The sequence below is a fragment of the Nerophis ophidion genome, linkage group LG23 (assembly GCF_033978795.1).
Source record: "Nerophis ophidion isolate RoL-2023_Sa linkage group LG23, RoL_Noph_v1.0, whole genome shotgun sequence".
Lineage (NCBI taxonomy): Eukaryota > Metazoa > Chordata > Actinopteri > Syngnathiformes > Syngnathidae > Nerophis > Nerophis ophidion.
The window spans coordinates 12,143,982-12,171,444 of record NC_084633.1 but is presented as its reverse complement, the minus strand read 5'-3'; the positions used below and the strand labels follow the sequence as shown (position 1 = coordinate 12,171,444).

The 27,463-nt window shown below is 38.3% G+C and overlaps 3 protein-coding genes across 6 annotated transcripts in view; 1 reads left to right on the top strand and 2 right to left on the bottom strand.

Annotated features, from left to right (window-relative positions):
• Positions 1-12,583, bottom strand: part of LOC133541428 (uncharacterized) — a 46,650-nt gene extending 34,067 nt beyond the window's left edge. The window contains exons 1-2 of the mRNA XM_061884848.1: positions 12,467-12,583; positions 5,267-5,424 (exon numbers count right to left, since the gene is read on the bottom strand). The gene's annotated coding sequence lies outside the window, so the exon portion shown is untranslated. The remainder of the gene's footprint in view (positions 1-5,266; positions 5,425-12,466) is intronic.
• hmox2b (heme oxygenase 2b) overlaps positions 12,553-27,463 on the top strand; it is a 21,579-nt gene continuing 6,668 nt past the window's right edge. The window contains exons 1-6 of one of the 3 annotated variants that reach the window (XM_061884849.1): positions 12,553-12,655; positions 13,130-13,225; positions 22,178-22,267; positions 22,351-22,468; positions 25,114-25,605; positions 25,672-25,795. In XM_061884849.1, the coding sequence (XP_061740833.1) occupies positions 22,197-22,267; positions 22,351-22,468; positions 25,114-25,605; positions 25,672-25,795 (805 nt within the window). In that variant the 5' untranslated portion in view covers positions 12,553-12,655; positions 13,130-13,225; positions 22,178-22,196. Of the gene's footprint in view, positions 12,656-12,915; positions 13,017-13,129; positions 13,226-22,177; positions 22,268-22,350; positions 22,469-25,113; positions 25,606-25,671; positions 25,796-27,463 lie in introns of those variants that run through there. The other 2 variants (XM_061884850.1, XM_061884851.1) reach the window with 2 other exon arrangements.
• Positions 23,705-27,463, bottom strand: part of dnaja3a (DnaJ heat shock protein family (Hsp40) member A3a) — a 26,011-nt gene continuing 22,252 nt past the window's right edge. For both annotated transcript variants that reach the window (XM_061884843.1, XM_061884846.1), the window contains one exon: positions 23,705-23,826. The gene's annotated coding sequence lies outside the window, so the exon portion shown is untranslated. The remainder of the gene's footprint in view (positions 23,827-27,463) is intronic.

The following is a 27,463-nucleotide window of genomic DNA, read 5'->3' as shown; positions in this document are numbered from 1 at the left end:
ATAAATAAAGTACTATCTAATCTAAATTTATTAAAGTGTTGGACAATTTCTCAATCGGTGGAGAATTGTTGAAGTAGCAACATGTTGAAATGACAAATGGTAATACGGAATTTCGGAAAAAACGAGAATTTTTCCAGTTCTGATTAAGAGGAAAGCTTCGATGGTGGAAAAGTTTGAATTTTCAGAATGGTGCAATGTGTCGAAGGTGGAATGGTTTGAATAGGTTAAAACATGTGGAAATGTTGATTAGTTGTACTTTTATTTTTTTTTAGTTATTTTCCTTTTTTTATTACACATTTAAAACTAAATGAGGCAATTCCTGAAGGAATTGCGTGTAAATGCTCCAATGATGAAGATGAAATGAAATCCTCAAATATTTTCATCCATCCATCCATCCATTTTCTACCGCTTATTCCCTTTCGGGGTCGCGGGGGGCGCTGGCGCCTATCTCAGCTACAATCGGGCGGAAGGCAGGGTACACCCTGGACAAGTCGCCACCTCATCGCAGGGCCAACACAGATAGACGGACAACATTCACACTCACATTCACACACTAGGGCCAATTTAGTGTTGCCAATCAACCTATCCCCAGGTGCATGTCTTTGGAAGTGGGAGGAAGCCGGAGTACCCGGAGGGAACCCACGCGTTCACGGGGAGAACATGCAAACTCCACACAGAAAGATCCCGAGCCTGGATTTGAACCCAGGACTGCAGGAACTTCGTATTGTGAGGCAGACGCACTAACCCCTCTGCCACCGTGAAGCCCCAAATATTTTCAGCATTGTTGAAATCAAGCACACAAATTTCCACATTTTCCATCTGATTTTAACTGTTTCAACTTCAAACTATTCAGCCTGTTCAGGAATTGTGTGCTTGATTTCAACAATGCAAATATTTTCAGCATTGTTGAAATCAAGCACACAATTCCTGAACAGGCTGAATAGTTTGAAGTTGAAACAGTTAAAATCAGATGGAAAATGTGGAAATTTGAAGGATGTCCCATTGATTTCAACAGAAATTTCCCCAAAATTTAGTCCATGAGTACTGTGCCTTCCAGGAACAATAGTAAAGACCTGCTAGTCCTTATAGTTGTTCAACCAACCCTTTTAAGTTACGGTTTGGTAGTTAACATGGACTACGATTGAAACCGTGATTCAGGATGGTGTGTGGAAAAGTTAAATGCCTGTGTTAATCTTCCAGATAACATCTAACAAGTTTAAACAAAGCTCCTTTGAAAGGTAACTGCATACCGGATTTGTCATTTGACTGGTGGTTTTGAATGATTGATTCTTTAAAAAGTAATTTGACAGTTAAGAAGACTGATAATATTCAGTGCAAATAAAAGCTTTGAAAGTTCCAGATTTGTTGGATTATTAGTGATGAGTTGATGAGGCGTCGTACAGCCTTTTGACATATTGCAAAACTGAATTAATACTTGTCACTAAATACTGACATCTGCTGGACATTAAAAATCCCTACAGGCAACCTATGGAACGACTCAACTGACACTGATTTTATGACCTAGTATATACAATGATATAAACCAAGTCATTGTATTTCATTTAGGATTATTTCATATCTTCATTTAGATAATCATATATTTTTTCAAATCTATTTTAGATACAGTCAATAAATAATGTGAACATTTATCATAACATGGAAATCTAAGAGAACGTGTTGTGAATGAGGATACTTGTGGACTGGGAATTTAAAAAAAAAAATTGTACACATGCGCTCTGAATACGCACTATTGATTGATTGATTGAAACTTTTATTAGTAGATTGCACAGTTCAGTACATATTCTGTACAATTGATCACTAAATGGTAACACCCGAATAAGTTTTTCAACTTAAGTCAGGGTATGGTTCCGCGTTATTCAATTCATAGTAAAAACGTAATGAGTGATCCATCGAGCTGGATTTGAACCAGTACCCTAAGGAACTCAGCATTAGCATATCCGGCTTTCCACTCTATCAACTAAGCTAACGGAAGGATTAGCTGATATTGCACACCGACGCAGCGTTTCGCTCTATGTGCTCGACGCATGCATCGGTGTTGCCAGACCCATCACTAGTGATCATTCAGAGTAATCGGATTCAGAAATTGCACGGGCAGCCCATGCGTATGGTGCCCTCTGGGCAACAGTAGCGATTGGTACGCCGAGCCACCAAGTAGTCTGGCTGCATAGTCGCTAGAGCTGTTCAACCAACCTTTTTAAGTTATGGTTGGGTAGTTAACATGGGCGCTGATTGCGTCGTACCTTGATAGCTGTTCAGCAAACCCTTTTAAGTTACGGTTTTAACAAGTAACAAATGTTGAAACCGTGAGTCAGGATGGTGTGTGGAAAAGCTAAATGCCCGTGTCAGTCTCCCAGGTAATAAAATTTGTTAAAACAAAATTTTTGATGAAAGTTCTGTTAAAATGGGACATTCCGTATTGGTTTAACTATTGACTAGAGATTTTGATATGCTACCCAAAAAGTGTCAGACAGAGTAGTAGACTGTCAATGTTCTATTAACAGCAAAACCCTTGGACTTTGAAAGTTGTAACATGTTGAAAAATGTGAAAGGAGTAATCGCTGGAAAGAAGGTATTGTAAAAGTAAGAATTCTGGAAAATCCTGGACTTTTTTCTTGCATTCCATTGAAAGGACAGAAAGTCAAAACTTTAGGTGCCAATTCTAAGTTAAATTTAATGATACGCTTGTGTAAGAACCACAAGTATTAAATGGTAATGGTGCGATATTGGGAGATACAGTATCCTGGGTGTTTCAAAACCAACAATGTTCACTACATTGAACACAAAACTATCTCTTACAAAACCGTAAAAACATCCACACCGTGGATTTTGTGAACTTTTCCACCCCCAATATATACATATAATATATCTGTGTTGGCCCTGTGATGAGGTGGCGACTTGTCCAGGGTGTGCCCCGCCTTCCGCCCGAGTGCAGCTGAGATAGGCTCAAGCACCCCCCGCGACCACAAAACGGGACAAGCGGTAGGAAATGGATGGATGGATCCAATACCAATTATATACAGGGGATAACCTGGATATTTGCCATTTCACATTTTCAGTAAAAAAAAACTACACATGATGTTTTTTGGGAATATTTTACTTGGATTTTTTCACATTTCGATAACCCGATCAAATATTGATGACAATATACGTAGACGTGAATCGACTCAATCTCATGCCGCTGGTATCGATCCAATACCAATGCTGCCAAACAACATGGCCTTTATCAAAAGGTTTATGAGATGTATTATATGTTATGTGGCTCTTTTGATAGTAATCCCCGCACTATTTGATATTTGTGAAAGTAAAACTTAAACAGAACTGAAAACTACAGCTCTCATCATGATTGTCTCGATACTACATCGGTACAACGTAAGTATCGGCAGTATCGCTACACTATGTGGGTCGACTCTCAATCAATCAAACAATCATTATTTATTTATATAGCCCTAAATCACAAGCGTCTCAAAGGGCTGCACAAGCCACAACGACATCCTCGGCTCAGATCCCACATCAGGGCAAGGAAAAACAAAACCCAATGGGACAATGAGAAACCTTGGAAGGGACCGCAGATGTGAGAGTCCAGTCCATAGTGGATCTAACATAATAGTGTGAGAGTCCAGTCCATAGTGGATCTAACATAATAGTGTGAGAGTCCAGTCCATAGTGGATCTAACATAATAGTGAGAGTCCAGTCCATAGTGGATGCAACATAATAGTGAGAGTCCAGTCAATAGTGGATCTAACATAATAGTGAGAGTACAGTCCATAGTGGATCTAACATAATAGTGTGAGAGTCCAGTCCATAGTGGATCTAACACAATAGTGAGAGTCCAGTCCTTAGTGGATCTAACATAATAGTGAGAGAGTCCAGTCCATAGTGGATCTAACATAATAGAGAGAGTCCAGTCCATAGTGGATCTAACATAATAGTGAGAGTCCAGTCCATAGAGGATCTAACATAATAGTGAGAGTCCAGTCCGTAGTGGATCAACATAATAGTGAGAGTCCAGTCCTTAGTGGATCTAACATAATAGTGAGAGAGTCCAGTCCATAGTGGATCTAACATAATAGTGAGAGTCCAGTCCATAGTGGATCTAACATAATAGTGAGAGTCCAGTCCATAGAGGATCTAACATAATAGTGAGAGTCCAGTCCGTAGTGGATCAACATAATAGTGAGAGTCCAGTCCATAGTGGATCTAACATAATAGTGAGAGTCCAGTCCATAGTGGATCTAACATAATAGTAAGAGTCCAGTCCATAATGGATCTAACATAATAGTGCGAGCCCAGTCCATAGTGGATCTAACATAATAGTGAGCGTCCAGTCCGTAGTGGATCTAACATAATAGTGAGAGTCCAGTCCGTAGTGGATCAACATAATAGTGAGAGTCCAGTCCGTAGTGGATCTAACATAATAATGTGAGGGTCCAGTCCATAGTGGATCTAACATAATAGTGAGAGTCCAGTCCATAGTGGATCTAACATAATAGTGAGAGTCCATTCCATTGTGGATCTAACATAATAGTGAGAGTCCAGTCCATAGTTGATCTAACATAATAGTGTCAAAGTACAGTCCATAGTGGATCTAACATAATAGTAAGAGTCCAGTCCATAGTGGATCTAACATAATAGTGAGAGTCCAGTCCATAGTGGATCTAACATAATAGTGAGAGTCCAGTCCATAGTGGATCTAACATAATAGTGTGAGAGTTCAGTCCATAGGGGATCTAACATAATAATGAGAGTCCAGTCCATAGTGGATCTAACATAATAGTGTGAGAATTCAGTCCATAGTGGATCTAACATAATAGTGTGAGAATTCAGTCCATTGTGGATCTAACATAATAGTGTGAGAATTCAGTCCATAGTGGATCTAACATAATAGTGATAGTTCATTTCCCCTCCAGGATTAATAAAGTACTTCTGATTCTGATAAAACCCAACACATTCAAAACTAGTTTAGCGTAGAAAATATAACGGCCGATGTTTCTTCCAAAGCAAACACATCTGTTAGAGAAATTTTTTTTCTTCCTTTTGGCAGGGTAAGAACGCCTTAGAGTTGGCCTTCATTCTGCTAGAAAAAGATAAACGCAATGACTGCACCCTGTTAATGCACTCACACACATGTCATTATTCAACTCCCAGGGGGAATGATCAAGGGTGATGGGTCAAATGCAGAGAATAATTTCGCCACACCTAGTGTGTTTGTGACTATCATCGGTACTTTAACTTTAACTTTATTACCTGGGATCCCCCGGGAGGAGCTGGATGAAGTGGATGGGGAGAGGGAAGTCTGGGCTTCCCTGCTTAGGCTGCTGCCCCCGCGACCCGACCTCGGATAAGCGGAAGAAGATGGATGGATGGATGGATGGATGGAATTATGTCATGAGGTACATACAAGCCTGGAGAGAGAGAGTGGAGGAGAGAGTGTGTGCGTGAAGCACACACATTAGGTTAAGTTTCAGTTTCAATTCTTAAGTTTAGGTTTCAGTTTCAATGCATTAGAGAGATTGTTTCGACCTCTTGACAGCACGACACTCTGCCCTTAGCGCTGGTATTTCTGTTGTTTGTACTCACTCTTATTTTGTAAAACTAACTGTTAAACTTCCGTTCCAGTCACCTCTCATCATTTTAGCCAGGCATCAATTTAATTTTCATCGTGGGCTACATCGCAGTCACAGAAATCCTCAGGGGGACGATTCTCGACATAATTCAGTCCCTCCAGAATTTTGCAGTGTTGCGCTCATCCCAATTCACAGAAATTCAACCAACCCCTGCTAATTATGCGGTGCCTCACAACTTTGTCAAATCCCTGCAATTTCCCCACACATTTTCTACAGTTGAATTCGTCCTAGCAGCGCGATTGTCCAACCAATGAAATGTTTCCCTGCAAAACTTGAGGTTTCACGACTGAGTCACCAAAATTAGAATTCTTAAATATTGGCTGCACTATGAAGCATTTAACCCCCACTCCGTTACGGCTGGTTATGGAAGGCAAACTCAATAAAACCAGTATATCTTAGGGCTCTGGTTCACTCTCCCATCCACTCTTCTACCTCCGCCTTCACGAAAAATCCAACTGTAAAAATCTTATACAGAATTTGGGTTTAAGCGCTATTTTGGTTTACAGACTATTTCTAGTCTTGTACCCATCACTACTAACCATGCTTTCTATCCCTCTCTTGTCGATAATGCCTTTTTTACAGACAATTTCTAGTCTATATATATATATATACACACACACACATATAGAGTATATATATAAATGTATATATATATATATATATATATATATATACACACACACAAAACATATACATATATATATAAATATATATATAGTACATATATATATAGTACATGTATACGTACATATACACACACACACATTTATATACACTACATATTGACACACACATATATACACACACACACACATACATATATATATACACACACACACATATATATATACATATATATGTATATACATAGTTTTTTTTTTTTTTTTTTTTTTAAATTGATCTCAACTCTGTACACTGCTGCTGGAATTTTAATTTTCCTGAAGGAATCAATAAAGTACTATCTATCTATCTATCTATCTATCTATCTATCTATCTATCTATATATATACACACACACACATCCATCCATCTATTTTCTATCGCTTATCCATATACTGCATATATATTATATATATATATGTATATATATATATATATGTATTTATATGTGTGTGTATATTTATTTATAAATATGTGTGTGTGAGTATATATATATGTGTCTATATGTATATATATATATATATATATATATATACACACACACATATATTTATATATAAATACACACACACATAAATACATGTAAATATATATATATACATATACATATATATACACACACATATTTATATATACATATACACACACACTTATATTTACACCCACACACATATATACACGTATATACATATATATATATATATATATATACACACACTCATATATACACAATAATATATACATTTCAGTTCATCTTCAGCATTGGAGCATTCACACGCAATACCTTCAGGAATTACTTCATCTAGTTTCAAATGTTTAAAAAAAAAAAAAGGAAATAAACGCCAAAAAAAGATACACTACAACATTTCCACATTTTTTAACCTATTCAAACCATTCCACCTTCAACACATTGCACCATTCTGGAAAATCAAACTTCCCATTTTCCTAGTTCAAGAAAAGTCCAGGTTTTCCAAGCATCTTCTCCTTCCACATTTTTCAACGTGTTACAACGTTCAGAGCTCAAGACTTTGCCTGTTACTGAAACATTGACAGTCTACTTTACTGCCTGACATTTTATAGTTAGCATATCAAAATCACCAGTCAATGGCAAAATCAAGATGGAATGTCAACTTTTTACAGAACTTTCATCAGATTATTTGCTTTAACAATTTTGTTACCAGGGAGACTGACACAGGCATTTTGCTTTTACACACACCATCCTGACCTACGGTTTCAACATTTGGTACTTCTTAAAACCATAACTTAAAAGGGTTGGCTGAACAGCTACCAAGGTACGCTGCAACTGGCGCACATTTTAACTATTCAACCATAACTCAAAAAGGTAGGTTGAACAGCTATAAGGCCAGTCTGCGGCCGGACAGACCCTCGCTGCTGTTGCCCGGAGGGCACAGCACGCATGGGCCTGCCCGGTCTCATTTGATGATTATTTGAAAAAATAAAAAATCCTGCGGTATAAGAGTCTCTGGCATCTTTGGCAGTCTGCTCTTTGTAGTTTTACATTTAATCAGGTGGAGTCTTCTGCGTATATGCGACATTGCAAGTGATCTTGAGGAACAACTCGTAGACCAGGGATCGGCAACCGGCGGCTCCGGAGCTGCATGCGGCTCTTTGATCACTCTGATGCGGCTCAGCTTGTCATCCTGCTTGTCAAACCTCGGGACACGACCACGGCCGCGCGCGTCTCCGTCCTCCAGCAGCCACCAGCTGCTGCAGGAGAAAGACATGTGGGTGTCCAAGTTAAAGCGCCTGACAGTGGACCTTGAAGATGTTTCACGCCAGAAGGCCGTTCTTGCTCAGAATCACAAATAGTGTGATATTGAAAACCTCCCCAAACCAGACAAACTTGTGTTCGAAACTTGGAACGCTATCCCCGACTTTTATGTGAACATGAAAAAGTATCCACTTGGAGTCCTGTCGATCTTTGGATCCACATATGCATGTGAGCAGGTGTTCTCCAACATGAACTTTATTAAAAATAAACATGGCACACGCCTCACAGATGAGAGTTTACAATCCTGTGTGAAGATAAAGGTGACGTCATACAGCCCGGATGTGGAGACGCTGTGCTCTGCGGTTCAGGAGCAGAAATCACATTGACCACGTATGATAAATATTTAAATTTCCTATAATTTTGCATATATTCACATTTTTAATTGTTCAGTGAAGTAGACATTTTACTGCATTTTTGGTTCTCTGCCAGTGAATAATTTAAGTTTGGCTTTTTTTTTTCATTACTACAAAGAGGACTTAAATAGACATTAAGTATTTTACTTAACCTTCAACCCGACCTCTTTTTCGGAGTTAAAACGTTTTGTTGCATGCAGACATTTTATTTCATTTTTTCTGCAGTCGTTCATTGATTTCATAAACGTAACCCATCATAGTTTGTTTATACATAGCACAAAGCAAAAAGAAAACTTTATATGCAGTGTTATTTGATTTTTTTATTTTTTATTTTTATTTTATTTTGTAATTGTTTTGTCCTGTCCAGCTTCCCAGGCAAATCATATAGTTGATGTAGATGCCTATATCGGCTGTTCACATTTATTTTACAGAACAGAAGTGTAGGATACATCTCTTGTTGCCTTATTTAAATTTGACTTTACTAAATGTATTTATATTATCATTTGGTGCAGCCAGGCTGGAGCAGCAAGGGATAGAAAGAGACGAAAAAGGAAGACAGATGGGGAAATTGTGGGGATCAGAGGGGGATTAGACAGTGTTATTTCATTTTAAATTTCAAAAGAGTTTTGTGGCTCCCATTGTTTTCTTTAATTTGTGAAATGGGTCAAAATGGCTCTTTGAGTGGTAATGGTTGCCGACCCCTGTCGTAGACAAATTAAAATACAGTTGTTTTGCTTCACAAGCGGCAGCACATCAAAATCATCAATCAGCGGAAAAATCAATATGGAATTTCAGCTTTTTGCAGAACTTTCATCAAATTGTTTGCTTTAACTATTTAGAAACCAGTGAGACTGACACAGGCATTTTGCTTTTACACACACCATCCTGACCTACGGTTTCAACATTTGGTACTTCTTAAAACCGTAACTTGGCTGAACAGCTACCAAGGTACGCTGCAACTGGCGCTCATTTTAACTATTCAACCAGAACTCAAAAAGGTAGGTTGAACAGCTATAAGGACTATGCGGCCTGTCTGCCGCTGGGCAGATCATGCGTACTGTTGCCCGGTCTCCTTGTTTTATCTCTATACTTACTAAATATATAATTTCTGTTCCATATAGCATCACTGATGTCAACGGCGACATTTGATAATTATTTGACAAAATAAAAACTCCTGCTCTTTGTAGTTTAACATTTAATCAGGTGGTGTCTTCTGCCAAGGCATTCACTCCCCTGAAGGAATAAATAAAGTACTATCTAATCTAAATGTATTGAAGTCTTGGACAATTTCTCAATCGGTGGAGAATTGTTGAAGTAATAACATGTTGAAATGACAAATGGTAATGCGGAATTTCGGGGAAACCGAGAATTTTTCCAGTTCTGATTAAGAGGAAAGCTTCGACGGTGGAACAGTTAAAACGCGATGAAAAATGTGGAAGGAGTAGTCGCCAGAAAAAGGGTGGAAATAGGGCTTCAGAAGAGCAGGAATTCTGGAAAATCCTGAACTTTTTTTGAACTACGAAAATGGGAAGTTTGAATTTCCAGAATGGTGCAATGTGTCGAAGGTGGAATGGTTTGAAAAGGTAAAAACATGTTGAAATGTTGTATGGTTGTATCTTTTTTTTCATTAAACATTTAAAACTAGTTAGGCAATTCCTGAAGGAATTGCGTGTAAATGCTCCAATGCTGAAGACAAACTGAAATCCTAGAATTATTTTAGCATTGTTGAAGTCAAGCACACAATTCCTGAACAGGCTGAATATTTCGAAGTTGGAACAGTCGGAATCAGATGGAAAATATGGAACTTTAAAGGATGACCCATTAATTTCAATAAGAATTTCCCATAAATTAATCCATGAGTACTGTGCCTTCCTGCTAGCGGGGTGTATAAAATAGTCAGGAAGTGTCATGAATACAAAGGATTCCGGGTATTTGTTGTGTTGCGTTTATGTTGTGTTACTGTGAAGATGTTCTCCCGAAATGTGTTTGTCGTTCTTAATTGGTGTGGTTTCACAGCGTGGCGCATATTACTAAGAGAGTTATAATTGTTTATATCAAAACCATTAGTGTACTCTGTGTCACCCAGTATGCCTTGCAGTCGTGTGCGTGTGTCAGTGGAAACCACACACAACATGATGCTGGACTCACAAGCAGATTGTTCACATTGTAGAAGGCGACAAAGCCAATGGCTTCATAGCACGCCCTATTACTTATTATCTGGGTGACTGCTGGCAGTCATTCAAGAGAATAATAGTATCCTCTATTGTCTTCTTCGCTCTATGGCACGGGTCTTAAATGGTTCTTTGACTGGCAAAGAAAACCCATCCCAGAACCATGTATAACAAATATTTCTGGATGGTGCAACTGCTGCCCGCCTGAATCTAATTGAAATCTATTTTTTCGTCATGTCAAGTGCCCGACCGGCAGTTTATCTGCGGGCTCCGCGGATGAGACTGCAATCCACGCATCTCTAAAACCACGTCATTGTATTTCATTTAGGATTATTTCATATCTTCATTTAAATAAAAACTTTTTTTTTTTTTTTTTTTTTACACATGCGCTCTGAATACGCACTATTGATTGATTGATTGATTGAAACTTTTATTAGTAGATTGCACAGTTCAGTACACATTCTGTACAATTGACCACTAAATGGTAACACCCGATTAAGTTTTTCAACTTTAGTCGGGGTCGGGTTCCATGTTAATCAATTCATGGTAAAAGCGTAATGAGTGATCCATCGAGCTGGATTTGAACCAGTGCCCTAAGGAACTCAGCATAAGCTGAGCTCATACAGAATTTGGGTTTAAGCGCTATTTTGGTTTACAGACTATTTCTAGTCTTGTACCCATCACTACTAACCATGCTTTCTTTCCCTCTCTTGTCGATAATGCCTTTTTTACAGACAATTTCTAGTCTATATACATATATATATATAAATATATATATATATATATATATATATACACACATACATATACATATATCTATATACACAAAACATATACATATATATATAAATATATATAGTACATATATACATATATATAGTACATGTATACATATATACACACACACACATTTATATATACAGTACATATTTACACACACACACATATATATATATATACACACACACACATATATATATACACACACACACACATATATATATATATATATATACACACACACATCCATCCATCTATTTTCTATCGCTTATCCATATACTGTATGTATATATATATATATATATATATATATATATATATATACACATATTTGTATATAAATACACACACACACACATATAAATACAGGTATATATATATAAAATGAGTGCAGCATAAAGCGAATAAATTGGTGATAAAAAATATAAATGTCATAATATAAATTGGCCCCCAGCCAAATTATTTTAACCCAATGTGGCCCCATAGTCAAAAAGTTTGGGGAACTCTGGTCTATCGCATATTCATGTCAATAAACACGGACGCGAACTGAAAAATATCGCTCTCATCACGCTTGTATCAATTCAGAAGCGATACTCCACTTAGTATCGACATTAATCCTACTTGGGTATTAGCCTGGTCAGACTCGTGACGTCACATGTGACACTTCCCCTGTCATCATTTTCAAAATGGAGGAGGCTGATTTCAATACCGGTAATTTGAAATCGCATAAAGGGAAGACGATTAAGAGCTATTCAGTAGGATTTAAGCTCCAAGCTTACATCACACTCAATTTTTTTACTGCATGCCTTTGGTAAGTGCTGGAGTGAGGTTTTAAAAATATCTAGCGCATGCCTACTTTTACCGCATGCCTTTGGTAAGCGCAGGAGTGAGACAAGGTTTTAAATTAATTAGCGCCTGGGCGGCAATTCAAGGAAATACGGTATTTTAAAACAAACAAATGAGCGGGTAGCAACACGGTATGCTTATTTTCGCTCATTAAGACCTCATGTTATCGTCATTGCTAGTCTGTTTAATACTGTTTGGTGTATTTTTATCATAATTACCTTTCTCACTGCGTCGTTGCCTCGAAAACTTTGATGACGTCACCTAAAAAGAAGTTTGAGTTTGGCAGCACTTCCGGGCTTGCAGACCGAAAGCCGGGTCGGGGGCGGAGCTTGACATGCGCAGTGGACGCTCAGCGATTGGGTAGTTGACACCGGAGCGACGCATAGTGGTGTGTGTTGAACTTGAAGGTTAGTAGAGGGCTTTGTCAAAAAGACATTGCACCATTTTAAATCTCGTTGCTATTGTCGGACTAAATAAAAAGCCTTCGGTGGGTTTCGTGCGAGCGCCTTTTTTGCTGAGGTTTTGTGTGGGCGCTTGCTAGCTATTAGCATGTTTTGTGCTAGCCGGGAAAGTTAGCTGTTGTTGACAAAAGGCCAACGCAGCATTTCGTGCCTTTTTTTTTTTTTTTTTTTTTTTTTGCTCCTACAAATAGATTTCCGATCGTATTTTAATAGATTATGTTGTCATTTTGAATAAAAGTTGCTTAAAGGCAGCAATGTCACGTCAAATCTGGCGGCTGGGAAACATGAGAAGGCCTTTGTTGTGATGGTGTGTGTATCCATCCATCCATTTCCTACCGCTTATTCCCTTTGGGGTCTGTTATTGTTAAACCAGCCTGCCTGTGTCAGCTTTCAACGTGTGCTGCTTTCTCACCCTTACAGAATCACGAGAAAGTAGGTCAATCTTAGTCCCAACAACAACAAGTGGGGCCATAAAGCCCCTTCCTTTTTCCTGATAACATCGCCTCTGGCTCTGCGGTAAGTGTTTATTTCCTAAATCAGGGGTGTCCAACTCAGTGGTTCTCAACCTTTTTATCAGTGATGTACCACCTGAGAACATTTATTTAATTCAAGTACCCCCTAATCAGAGCAAAGCATTTTTGGTTGAAAAAAAAAGAGATGAAGAAGTAAAATACAGCACTATGTCATCAGTTTCTGATTGATTAAAGGCCTACTGAAACCCACTACTACCGACCACGCAGTCTGATAGTTTGTATATCAATGATGAAATATTAACGTTGCAACACATGCCAATACGGCCTTTTTAGTTTACTAAATTTGAATTTTAAATTTCCCGCGAAGTGTCGTGTTGAAAACGTCGCAGTATGATGACGCGTGCGTTTGACGTCTCGGGTTGTAGCGGGCATTATTTTCCAGCTCGATCCAAGCTATAAGTAGTCTGCTTCAATCACATAATTACACAGTAATCTGGGCATCTGTGTTGCTGAATCTTTTGCAATTTGTTCAATTAATAATGGAGAAGTCAAAGTAGAAAGATGGAGGTGGGAAGCTTTTAGCCTGCGAACTTTATCGTCGATGTTCTCTACTAAATCCTTTCAGCAAAAATAAAGCAATACCGCAAAATGATCAAGTATGACACATAGATTGGACCTGCTATCCCCGTTTAAATAAGAAAATCTCATTTCAGTAGGCCTTTAAATTGTATAACAGTGCAAAATATTGCTCATTTGTAGTGGTCTTTCTTGAACTATTTGGAAACAAAAGTAAAAATTACTAAAAACTTGTTGAAAAATAAACAAGTGATTCAATTATAAATAAAGATTTCTACACATAGAAGTAATCATCAACTTAAGGTGCCCTCTTTGGGAATTGCAAGAGATCCATCTGGATTAATGAACTTAATTCTAAACATTTCCCCACACACAAAAAAAGAAATCTTAACCGTCTATATGTCCACAAAAAATCTAGTTGTCAACACTGAATATTGCATTGTTGTATTTTTTTTTCCACTGTTCATGAACTTACATTCATATTTCGTTGAAGTATTGATCAATAATTATATTTATAAAGGATGTTTGAATTGTTGCTATTTTTAGAATATTTAAAAAAAAAATCTCACGTACCCCTTGGCATACCTTCAAGTACCCCCAGGGTTACGCGTGCCCCCATTTGAGAACCACTGGTCTAACTCATTTAAATCTGTGGGCCACATGGTCAAATCACGGCACGATAACTGAAAAATAAGGACAACTTCAGATTGTTTTCTCTTTTTAAAAATAGAACAAGCCAATTCTGAAATTGTACAAATCATGTTTTTTGGGTTTTTTTTTTTACAATTACCTGTTGCGGTCAAAGGATTAATAATAATAAAAAAAAGAACAATAACGTGGCACCCCAAGCTTAATTGGTTCCTGAGCGCGGCCACAGCCGCTTCTCATAGCTCCCTTGACCTCCCAGGGGGTGGAATAAGGGGATGGGTCAATCTTTAATGCCATCAATAAATTATTTCACTGCTTCTTTATTAAAGCTTTTGTTTTTCGTACCAAAAATCGAAACTTAATTTATTTTTTTTAATATTAAGTGACAAACTTAAAGTGTCTACAAAGTACAAAGAAGAGGAACCATGATAAACATTTTGAATTTATTTCATCCCTCCATTCATTCATTCATTCTCAAAATAACCTTACTCATTTCATCATATGAAATATAACCTACGTCACCAATTATGAATTATTCATTTATTTTTAGTGAGATTCATTACAGGGTATATTGTGAATAATTTGAGAACAGTTAGTGAACAAAAGTTTTAGCAACTGTTATGTAAAGGAAAAGGGGTAGGATTAAATAAGCTCTGCTTCTTCCTACTCCTTTTCGAACATGTTGAAAAGAGAAACTGGAATTTGTGATGTATCATGTTGTATGCTTGTATGTTCGAAGTAAACTCAAAATCAAACACGATAGTACATATACTTAATTATTCATTATTTATATCTTCTGAATAAATGATGTGATAATGTTCATCAGTCAAGTGATTGGTGTTACTTTTCAATCTATCAAGATAACAACAAATATATCAAATTACAGTATGTTATTTATCCATCCATCCATCTTCTTCCGCTTATCTGAGGCAGGGTCGCAGGGGCAGCAGCCTAAGCAGGGAAACCCAGGCTTCCCTCTCCCCAGCCACTTCGTCCAGCTCCCCCCGGGGGATCCCGAGGCGTTCCAAGGCCAGTCGGGAGACATTGTCTTCCCAACGTGTCCTGGGTCTTCACCGTTGCATACTACCGGTCGGACGTGCCCTAAACACCTCCCTTGGGAGGCGTTCAGGTGGCATCCTGACCAGATGCTCGAACCAACTCATCTGGCTCCTCTTGATGTGGAGGAGCAGCGGCTTTAGTTTGAGCTCCTCCCGGATAGCAGAGCTTCTCACCCTATCTCTAAGGGAGAGCGCCGCACCCGGTGGAGGAAACTCATTTTGGCCGCGTCTACCCGTGATCTTGTCCTTTCGGTCATAACCCAAAGCTCATGACCAAAGGTGAGGATGGGAACGTAGATCGACCGGTAAATTGAGAACTTTTCCTTCCGGCTCAGCTCCTTCTTCGCCACAACGGATCGATACAGCGTCTGCATGTTATTTATGTAGTTTGATAATTTTCCTCGACTGATATACTTAACAACATGTGGTTTATTTTTAGCATCATCTACAAAGATACACAGAATTGCTATTGCAACATCCAGTGGACACATTTAGAACAGCTGTTTCTTTCATTCAAAACATTTCAGAGTGATTTTTATACTAGCAAACTCATCCTGCGGGCCGGAAAAAAACCTGTTTGCGGGCCTGATCCGGCCCTTTGGCCGTACATTGGACAACCCTGTCCTATATCAAGCTTATTGTAAAAGAAAATACACATTATTATTGCTATTATTGAGTATTATTAGATGATACACTAATATACTGTTATAACAAAGCTATTGTTTGGATGTTTTGTACACAGATAGCTTAGCATACATTGACCTACATTGGATTGTCTTTTGGGTATTTTTAATGTACAACATGTATCTCAGTGGGCTCTCCATTAGTGGTGTACGATAGATTGATTTATATTCCTAAATTTCAAAAATTTACCATTTATACAATGTGCCAACGTCACTGGTTTTGGGTTTTGTATATCGATATGTGCTCGGCAAGTTGGGCCTCTAAAAGGTAGGCATCGATCCAACATTGTTTAAAGGCAATGTATCAATGTTATTGATACTGAAAAAAAGGAAACATTGGCTTTAAGAACAACAGACTTTATATGAAGTTTAGTACTTTTAACTAGAGGTGTAATGGTATTGTGGATACCGCGGTATTGTAGTTTCCAAGTTTTCACAATAATGCCATTACGTGATGAGAGCCAGAGTTTTTTGGACATTTCCTGAAAAATCATCCAAATCTATCCGTAACTGTTTGAAGATATGTTGCTAACAAACACACAAACAAACCGAATAACCTCTTTGGCGGAGGTTAAAAAAAGTCTGCATTCTGCAAAGCAAAGCACACCACTTTCGCTTTGAGCGTTTCCAAGGCGACACAGCCAGCAGGTCACGGCGTAGCGGACGGAGGGAACCCACCAAAATTACCTGTACACCGAGAGGAAATATGAGTAAACTGAAAAGCTACTGGATGAAACCTAAATCCATCTATTTTCTACTTAGTGCCTCTCGATGTCAGGATGCCACCCGAACGCCTCCCTAGGGAGGTGTTTAGGGCACGTCCAGCTGGTAGGAGGCCACGGGGAAGACCCAGGACACGTTGGGAAGACTATGTCTCCCGGCTGGCCTGGGAACGCCTCGGGATCCCCGGGGAAGAGCTAGACGAAGTGGCTGGAGAGAGTCAAGTCTGGGCTTCCCTGTTTAGGCTGCTGCCCCCGCGACCCGACCTCGGATAAGCGGAAAATGATGGATGGATGGATGGATGGCCTCTCGATGTCGCAGGGGGCTGGAGCCTATCCATCTGCACTCGGGCGAAAGACCGCGTACACCCTGGACAAGTCGCCGCCTCATAAACTGTCACCCAGAAAATATATTTGAAGCCAGAAAAGCTAAACATCAATTAGTAATGTATTTACATTATTTTAAAAATTATATTGTTAGTTTATTTTTCTGAGAAACAGCATTACTGATATAAGCATGTCCACTTGTTACACACTGTTTACATTGTCACTATAAAGACACTCAACTAAGTTATTTTAATATTCGAAACAGTTGATAGTCCTGCACACATATTTGCGCTTAAAAATACTTGTTTGCATTAATAAATAGGATTAGAACAATTGAGCATTAGATTTGTGTTCAATTACAGTGACTGTTTATCCTAAACATTCCTGCCACTTCATTTTACACAGGATAACATTTTAATAAATTTTTTTGGGAGGGGACATATCCCACAATAATATTGTACTGTGACCTTAATTCCCTGACAATATCGTACCTTGAGATTTTTATACCGTTACATCGGTACTTTTAACGATAAGTATGTTAAATGTGAAGTATGTCTGCTCGTCTGGCGTCATCAAACCAAAATTGGTGGATATCTACTGTGGTCAAGAAAGGTCACAACAAATGCAAATGCCATAAGATAGTATCACAAATGACAACACAAAAACCTTCAGCCACAACAAATAAAAACGACAAAACACCATGATACAAAGCCACAAAGCAAACGGACAAAACAGTTGAGACGGAGGCTAAAAATGGTGAAATGAACATACTGTAATTATTAGTATTATTGAAGAAAAAAAAAGTTATTTATGACTGAAAAAGTGTTTACACTTCACTGACTTTTCCAACTTTGTTCATCACACCCTTGTCCATTTGGTCTGTTACTTCTTTATGATTTTTCGTGTTTATTAAAATGAGAGTTGTAGCAGGTCAAACCACTGCTCATTTAATCTGAAACAATTTTGTTGCATTTAATTTCTGAGGTAAATCTACTGTCTTTTTGATATTAATAGTCCTCCGGCTTCCTCCGACTTCCAAAGACATGGACCTGGGGAGAGGTTGATTGGCAACACTAAATTGGGCCTAGTGTGTGAATTTTGTCCGTCTAACCGTGTTGGCCCTGGGATATGGTTGCGACTCGTCCAGGGTGTAAAGATTCCGCCCAAATGCAGCTGAGATAGGCTCCAGCACCCCCCTCGACCCCGAAAGTGGTAGAAAGTGGATGGATGATTATTTTATTGTTTTAATGTTGCGGGTAAATCCACTGTTACCATGTTTGTACTTTTATTGAAAACACTAGATCGGCTCTAGTGTGTGAATGGGAGTGTGACTGTTGGCCTTGCAATGAGATAGGGACTTTTCCAGGGTGTACGCCGCCTTCCGCGCGAGTGCAGGTGGAATAGGCCCCAGCACTCCCCGCGACCCCGAAAAGGACAAGCGGTAGACGATGGATGTCTCGAATGTTGGAAAATGAGAGCAGAAAAAGTTTTCTCTTGTTAATTCAATCTGAAGTGTTGGTTGCCCTTAATTCAAATAAGATGTGAATGCATTGGCCATTGTTGTTTACTTGCTTATTTGTATCCATTATTTACTCATAACTAGTTCCCTTCCAACAAATAAAAGAAATATATGACGTTTCCCCTGCGGTGTTCAGTATCTAGTATTTATTTCACAGTCAGACTGGTTAATTATTTTTTTTACTCAAAAGTTACTGAATCGATTTCAACTCACTGCACCAATTTGGATCGTATCATTTTAAATAAACTAATGTCATATCGGCAATCAAAAATTCTGAATTGAATCAAATCGTTGTTAAAATGAATATTTACAGTCCTACTCTGCATCCTTTATTTTTCGTGTATGCATCCCTCTGTAGAAAAAGTGTGAATAACTCTTAACAGTCTTTTGTTATTTTGTTCTGAACACCAGCGTTGCACAATGCTGGCTGGCTTGGTGTCAAGTTCATACAAACCTAGCTAAACTGATTACTCATCACAAACAGTCACATGCATGGCTACACAAACATGTGGCCAGTCCATTACAACACTTCTATTCTGCGTCTGCTTACACAGTAACACACAGTTTTGATAGTTGTAGTTTGCAGTGGAAATATGCCTCTTTCTGGCTCGTTTGAAAGCGACTGCTATTACTGACACTGACAAGTAAAAGTTTGAATGGACTGAGCATATTTTTTGGGGGTTATCGGTATATTTTTTCATGAGCCTTCTAAATACAGTAACTTGTATGGAGCTGTCAAGGGAAAATAGAATGGGACCATTTCAAATTGACAAAGATATCAATGAATTCAGGAGTTTACACATATTTTGTAAAGTTATTTAAAGAGATTGCTAGGTAAAAGTATTCTCCAAGTCGATACCAAAACTTACTTGGCTTTTTATGACAAAACCCCACCGATCGACCTGCATTGTGCTCGGCTGTTCCATACATCTGTCATCGCTAAGATTCGATGTAAACCGATGATTTCGTTGAATGAGAAAATTGAAAGAAAAACGCACCTGACTTTGTCCAAATGTTTTTTTATCAACACACATCTTGTACAACGCCGTAGCCACAGAACCAAAGCTGTAATCATTGCGGCAAGACGCAAACTGCTCAGCCACCATTAGGATGTTCCGATCAGGGTTTTATGCTGCCAATTTCGATAATAGTAATCAATGAGTGAAATTGGCTGATATCAATACCGATACCAATCACATGCACTGCTTGTGCATTTTTCAATTAATAATTACTGGTGAGTGCTATTGACAGTTTATTAATGTCAACACAACATTTTAACCAGTTCCTGATTCTCTTTTATTAAATACACGTGTTTGTAAATGTGAGTGTTAATGAGATGAGGTAGGGAATGAGGTGGTGTCTTGTCCAGCTGCCTTCCGCCCGACTGCAGCCCAAAAAGGACAAACGGAAGAGGATGGACGTTCAAAACAAAGTCAATAGCACACAATAAGTAAATGACTACTAATTTAAAGGCCTACTGAAACCCACTACTACCGACCACGCAGTCTGATAGTTTATATATCAATGATGAAATATTAACATTGCAACACATGCCAATACGGCCTTTCTAGTTTACTAAATTGCAATTTAAAATTTCCCGCGGAGTGTCTTGTTGAAAACGTCGCGGTATGATGACGCGTGCGTTTGACGTCACCGGTTGTAGCGGACATTTTTTTCCATCCCGATCCGAGCTATAAGTAGTCTGCTTTAATCGCATAATTACACAGTATTCTGGACATCTGTGTTGCTGAATCTTTTGCAATTTGTTCAATTAATAATGGAGAAGTCAAAGTAGAAAGATGGAGGTGGGAAGCTTTTAGCCTTTAGCAACACAAACATAGCCGTTGTTTCCTTGTTTAAAATTCCCGAAGGTGAAGCTTTACTATGGAACGGAGCGGTCAAGCGAACATGGATCCCGACCACATGTCAACCGGCAAGAAAATTGTTGTAAAAAGTCGTCTCTTACTGTAGTTATGAGGGTAGCTTGCGTCCTCCTGCAGCTGCGAACTATTACCTCCTCCCACCGGAGACACTGGCGGTCACCACACCCGTGGCCACACCCCTCCGGCTTTCAGGTACCATACAATCTCACTAAAACACTAGTAACACAATAGGCAGATAAGGGATTTTCCAGAATTATCCTAGTAAATGTGTCTAATAACATCTGAATCGCTCTGACTACCCTCGCCTTTTTTTTTTTTTTTACTTTTTTTTTTTCTAGTCCTTCACTCTCACTTTCCTCATCCACAAATCTTTCAACCTCGCTCAAATTAATGGGGAAATTGTCGCTTTCCCGGTCCGAATCGCTCTAGCTGCTGGTGGCTATGATTGTAAACAATGTGAGGATGTGAGGAGCTCTACAACCCGTGACCAGTGACGTCACGCGTACATCGTCTGCTACTTCCGGTAAAAGCAAGGCTTTTTTTTAATTAGCGATCAAAAGTTGCTAACTTTATCGTCGATGTTCTCTACTAAATCCTTTCAGCAAAAATATGGCAATGTCGCGAAATGATCAAGTATGACACATAGAATGGACCTGCTATCCCTGTTTAAATAAGAAAATCTCATTCCAGTAGGCCTTTAAATACTTAGTTTTTTTATTTAAAAGTCTTCATATGTCCAGGGAATTATTCCCTACATTTGTAAACATTAAAAAAGCACCACAAATACTTTGAGAAAATAGAAATATTGATCGAGTCACTGTAGTATCGTTCATACACTGATACTAACATTGGTAACAACATTACCAATTTATGGATTGATTTGCCCTCTTCTTACGCACTGACTGACAATGCTGACACTCCAACACTCTTACTAATAGTCTTGTTGTTTAAATGATAATAGCTGTTTACTCTCTACACTTCTTAAAGTTTGTTAAGCATTAATGTCTTTGTGTTGAAATTTAGACATTTCTGATTGGCTTTGAAAGGCATTAATCTGCATTGGTGTACTTTTTCTACAAAAATAGTCCGATACTGATTGGTGGCCGATTGATCTGCACATCTCTAATCAATACCAATGATAAATTTATTGTAAGCGGCACTTATTGGTGTAACCTTCCTGGGTTTTGCACCATCCATTTTCTACCGCTTGTCCATCCCGAGGTCGCTGGAGCCCATCCAAGCCGCACTCGACAACAAAACAAAAATGTTATAGCACATGCAGAGGTAAATAAAGCTGCCGGATGCTAACCACTCATGATAGTTCCTATGTAGTTAGTGCCATTTTGTGGAGTTAAAAACTATATAAGGAGGTTGAATACAGCCACCATTCTTAATGCTGATGTATTTTGACCCGGTAATACATATCTTTCTTTGGCTCTAATTAGTGGTGTGATTATATAGGATGTGATGACTATACATGTAATATTTATCTGTTTAGGACTATAGTTTGTATTTTTATTGTTAGTAACATTTTAACATGTCAAGGCAGTGGTGTGAGGATAATTAAGGACATTTTTCACAGATATTTAGCAGCCACGAAAATGGCCACAACAGCAGATACCCTGCCCAACGGAACAGGGCCTTTGAATGACGGGAAAGAAGACTCCCTCAGGTACGATTATTCCCATGAAACTCAGCAGCGTAGTGTTTGTTTGTTTGCTAAGAATGCAATCTAACCACTATTTCAATACACAGGCCAGATGATTTGTCTGAGATGTTGGCCGCCGGGACGAAAGATGTTCATGAGAAAGCAGAAAACACACAATTTGTGAAAGATTTCCTCAAGGGACGAATCCGTAAGGAGCTCTTCAAAGTAAGTCTTAATAAAATTGAGAACATTTAAATTGTACTTGTGGAAAAAGGAAATCACCAGACTTGGAGAATGTTCATTCAGTTTTTCCATTTTGTAGAAAAAAGCACATAACAGACATGACACAAAACTATAGTTTTTTCAAATGGCAACTTTTTAGCTATAAGAAACAATAAACAAAATGTAAAAAACAAACTGTGGTAGTCAGAACAGTTTCATTTTTCAACCAAAGTGAAATGATTGGGAAATCACTCAATTTTGAAGAGAATTAAGGAATCACACCGTAAACTTTCTTTTACCCATGCATCAAAATATATCTGTTACGGTTAGATTGTAGTTAGAAATGAGTGTTCACACCACGGAGAGCTGTTGCACCAGGTGGATTGACATGTATCATGGCTCCACCAATGTTGCAATTTCCGATGCCAACAAAGAAATAGACTCAAAAAACACTGAGTAGACGTAATTGGTGCCAATAAAGATGTGGAAAAAAATGCATTTTTATTTGCTTCAATTTAAATAAACACTGAGTAGATGTAATTGGTGTCAATAAAGATGTGGAAAAAAATGCATTTTTATTTGCTTCAATTTAAAAGAAAAATGTACTGCTTCTTTATTTGTGATTATTTCAAGCTGATTATTGGATCCTAGGGTTGGGCGATCATGGGAACAACAACAAAAAGAATAATCCGATTGCGATTAATGTCTGTTTTTTATACATTGTTTTTAACCTGGCAGTTTTTAAGCATCTGGACTAAAAAACAAATATGCTTTCGGTCCAGCACGGTCGCCATAAACATGATTTCCCTTTTCCCTCTAAATGACAGCATCTCAGTTACATTACGGCAATTTCTGCGACAGATTTCTGTTTTTAGCAAACATTGAATCTGCCTGTGATTCCAATGACAAATAATCTGATTCTGTTTAGTTCCGCGTACCTTCTAACCGGTTGTGGGGCAGTAAAAGGTCCACTTCGTTTGGCTGTTCCATGTGATTTTTTTATGCACCCGAATTAATGTGACAGCGCGCGTGTGTTGTAATTATGACGGTCAGCTGGATAAGAGAAGTACTGGTAGCCACATCATTAGTCAAGAATTTTAACGGTTCTCTTGGACCAACCAAATTAGGAACCAGTACCAGAAAAAACCCGTACTCTGTATACATATGGGGGCTTCATGGCAAGTAATGGCAAAGGGGAGATGGCTGTCATTGCATCTTCAATAAATGCACAAGTTTACGTTGATATTTTGGACACTTTTATTATTCCATCAATCAAAAGTAGGTTTCGGGATGATGACGACATCATTTTTCAAGAAGATAATGCATCTTATCATAGGGCAAAAACTGTAAAAAAAAAAAATCTGAAAGAAAGATACATAAAGTCAATGTCATGGCCTGCAATCCAATTGAAAATCTTTGGTGGAAATTGAAAAAAGACTCCAAACTGCAAAGCTGATCTGACAATAACAATCAGAAAGTTTGAAAAAGATTGATGAAGTGTACTTGTTAAGACCATGCCTCATAGACTGCAAGCTTTCATAAAAGCCATTGTTTAAGTTTGAGTTTATTTGAAACATGCATGCATACAACATGATACATCACAATTTCCAGTTTCTCTATTCCAACATGTTTGAAAAGGAGTAGGAAGAAGTAAGGTTTATTTAATCCTACCCCTTTTCCTTTAAATGGCAGTTGCCAACACTTTCGTTCACTTCCTGTTCTCAATTTATTCACAATATACTCCATAAGTAATAATATTAAAAATAAATAATTAGCGAAGTACGTTATATTTCCCATGAATTGATTAACGTGGACCCCGACTTAAACAAGTTGAAAAACTTATTCGGGTGTTACCATTTAGTGGTCGATTGTACGGAATATGTACTGAACTGTGCAATCTACTAGTAAAAGTATCAATCAATCAATCAGATAAATACGATGATCTAAAAAATGAATGGATGGATGGAATATATTCACAATTTTTATCATGGTTCTTCTTCTTTGTACTTTGTAAACACTTAACTAGGGGGCTGGGGTTGCCCACATATGAAGTCCTCTCCAAGGTTCTCATAGTCATCATTGTCACTGGCGTCCCACTGGGTGTGAGTTCTCCTTGCCCTTATGTGGGTTCTTCCGAGAATGTCATAGTGGTTTAAGACATTTGTGATTTAGGGCTATATAAATAAACATTGATTGATTGATTAACGTTTGAAGAGTTTCTTGAATTGGATCATATTAGTACATTGTTGATTTCTTTGCTTAATCCATTTCATAATTTGATTCCGCATACACTCAAGACCTTCAGTATATCAGAAGCATAGCGGTGCAACAAAATACTGTGTTGTAGTGTTTTGACTTTATTTTTCCTGATTCAATAATGAGTGATGGCATAATTGTTTCACTCAATATAAAATTGTAACGGTTACGGACTACCACAATTTATATTCTTGACTTTTTTGTTTTTCTTTAAGTCAGAAATAAGCCGTTTGGAAAGACTAAAGTTTGTTAAATGTACTTTTTTAATTTTTTTTTTAACAAAACTAAACTGAATAAACCTTTTTTCCATGCTTTTTTCCAGTGGTTGTAAAAGATAAAAAATAATGGTGTAAAAAATAATGTTCGAAACATGTTCCTTTCCAATCCTGCAGCTTGGAGCAGTAGCTCTTTACTACACCTATACAGCTATGGAGGAAGAAATAGAAAGGAACAAGGACCACCCCCATTTTGCTCCTCTTTATTTCCCATCTGAGCTGCACCGCCATGAGGCCCTGGCCCGTGATCTTGAGTACTTTTACGGCCCAGAATGGCAGAGTCTCATCAGCTGTTCCCAGGCCACCCAACACTACGTGGATCGTATCCACCAAGTCGGCCATGAGGACCCCGTGCTGCTGGTGGCCCACGCTTACACCCGCTACATGGGCGACCTGTCCGGAGGCCAGGTGTTGAAGAAGGTGGCACAGAGAGCCCTGAAGCTCCCCCCGACGGGAGAGGGTTTGGAATTCTACCAGTTTGACGCCATCGATAGCGCTAAAGCTTTCAAGCAGCTGTACCGTAGTCGCATGAACGAGCTTGAGCTGGACGTCATGACAAAAAAGATGCTGGTTGAGGAGGCGGTCAAGGCCTTCCAGTTCAACATGGAGGTAAAAATGGCCCAAACATGGACAATGTAGTCATCAAATTATCACACATATTTGTGACCATGGCAGGTTTTTGAGGAGCTGGAGAAAATTGGTGAAACCTTCCAGGAAGAGGTGTCAAACGCTGGCATGCCCGTCCATGGAGCCATGGGAGGCGACATCAGCAAGTGTCCCTACTATTCTGCTAAAATGGGTACGCTTTTGTTTTTATCAACCCGAAAGAAGGTTCAAGCGGAAATAGAACGTAAACGTGTAATTTTTTAACTACCAGTTATTTCAATACTTTATTTAAGAATTTACAAAAATCCTCTGAACCAGGGGTCTCAGACTCAATTTAACTGCAGGCTGCAAGAGGTCTGGGTGAGGCTGGGCCACACTATGTTTTCATTTTAGAATCACATTCTAACCATATGAATACATTTGTTGTACTTCTACCGAGGGCTGAGCGATATATTGAGTTTGTAAGATATATATCGATATATTTTTCAACAAGATATGAATTAAGATAATATCATAATATCGATATAATTTATTTCACGTTAAAACGACCAAACACTGGTTATTTGTTGTGTTCCTTGTTCTCCCTCGCAACACTCCATGGCCCAGTGGTTCCCAAATGGGGGTACGCGTACCCCTGGGGGTACTTGAAGGTATTGCAAGGGGTATGTGAAATTTTTATTTAAATATTCTAAAAATAGCAGCAATTCAAAAATCCCTTATAAATATATTTATTGAATACTACTTCAACAAAACATGAGTGTAAATTCATAAACTGTGAAAAGAAATACAACAATGCAATATTCAGTGTTGACAGCTAGATTTTTTGTGGACATGTTCCATAAATATTGATGTTAAAGATTTTTTTTTTTTGTGAAGAAATGTTTTGAATGAAGTTCATGAATCCAGTTGGATCTCTATTACAATCCCCAAAGAGGGCACTTTAAGTTGATGATTACTCCTATGTGTAGAAATCTTTATTTATAATTGAATCACTTGTTTATTTTTTAACAAGTTTTTAGTTATTTTTATATCTTTTTTTCCAAATAGTTCAAGAAAGACCACTACAAATGAGCAATATTTTGCACTGTTATACAATTTAATAAATCAGAAACTGATGACACAGTGCGGTATTTTACTTATTTATCTCTTTTTCAACTAAAAATGCTATGCTCTGATTAGGGGGTACTTGAATTAAAAAAATGTTCACAGGGGGTACATCATTGAAAAAAGTTTGAGAACCACTGCCATGGCCCACTAAACCCCTCCCCTTCCTCCAAGACGTGCTTGCACGTATTAGAACATCCATGATTGGTTGGCTGTTTACTATACTATGATGAGTCACAATTGGTCGAGATTAGAGCAAAACATTAGGGACAGGCCAATCAGAGGCAGCATAGGGCGGGTCATCAAACCAGAAAGGGAAATCAGAACAGACATCCCAAATGACGACGAGAGAGGTTGCTCTTTGTGTTGCCCAATGTGGGATTGTTGTTCTGGCCTTTTATTGTTTGCACTGATATTGTAATTATTGTCCTTGGTGTTCCGTCGAGGATGCGCAAGCTCCAATTACACTTAAGTATAAAAGGTAGTAATAAGAGGGCCACAAAATGCGACCCAATAGTTTGAGACCCCTGCTTTAACTGTACAATTCAAATTATTTTTTTATAAGTAGGAAAACACATTAAAATAAAGTCATAAAGTCCCTATTAAATATTCTAGGTTTCCGGATTAAACCACTTTGCACACGTTTAGTAGATCAGCTTTGCGTGTGCTATCAGGTTTGCACATGTTTAAGTAAATTTAAAACTTTGGTAAATTAGGCCCTTATTATTTTCTTATTTATAGTGTTAAAATGTTTTAT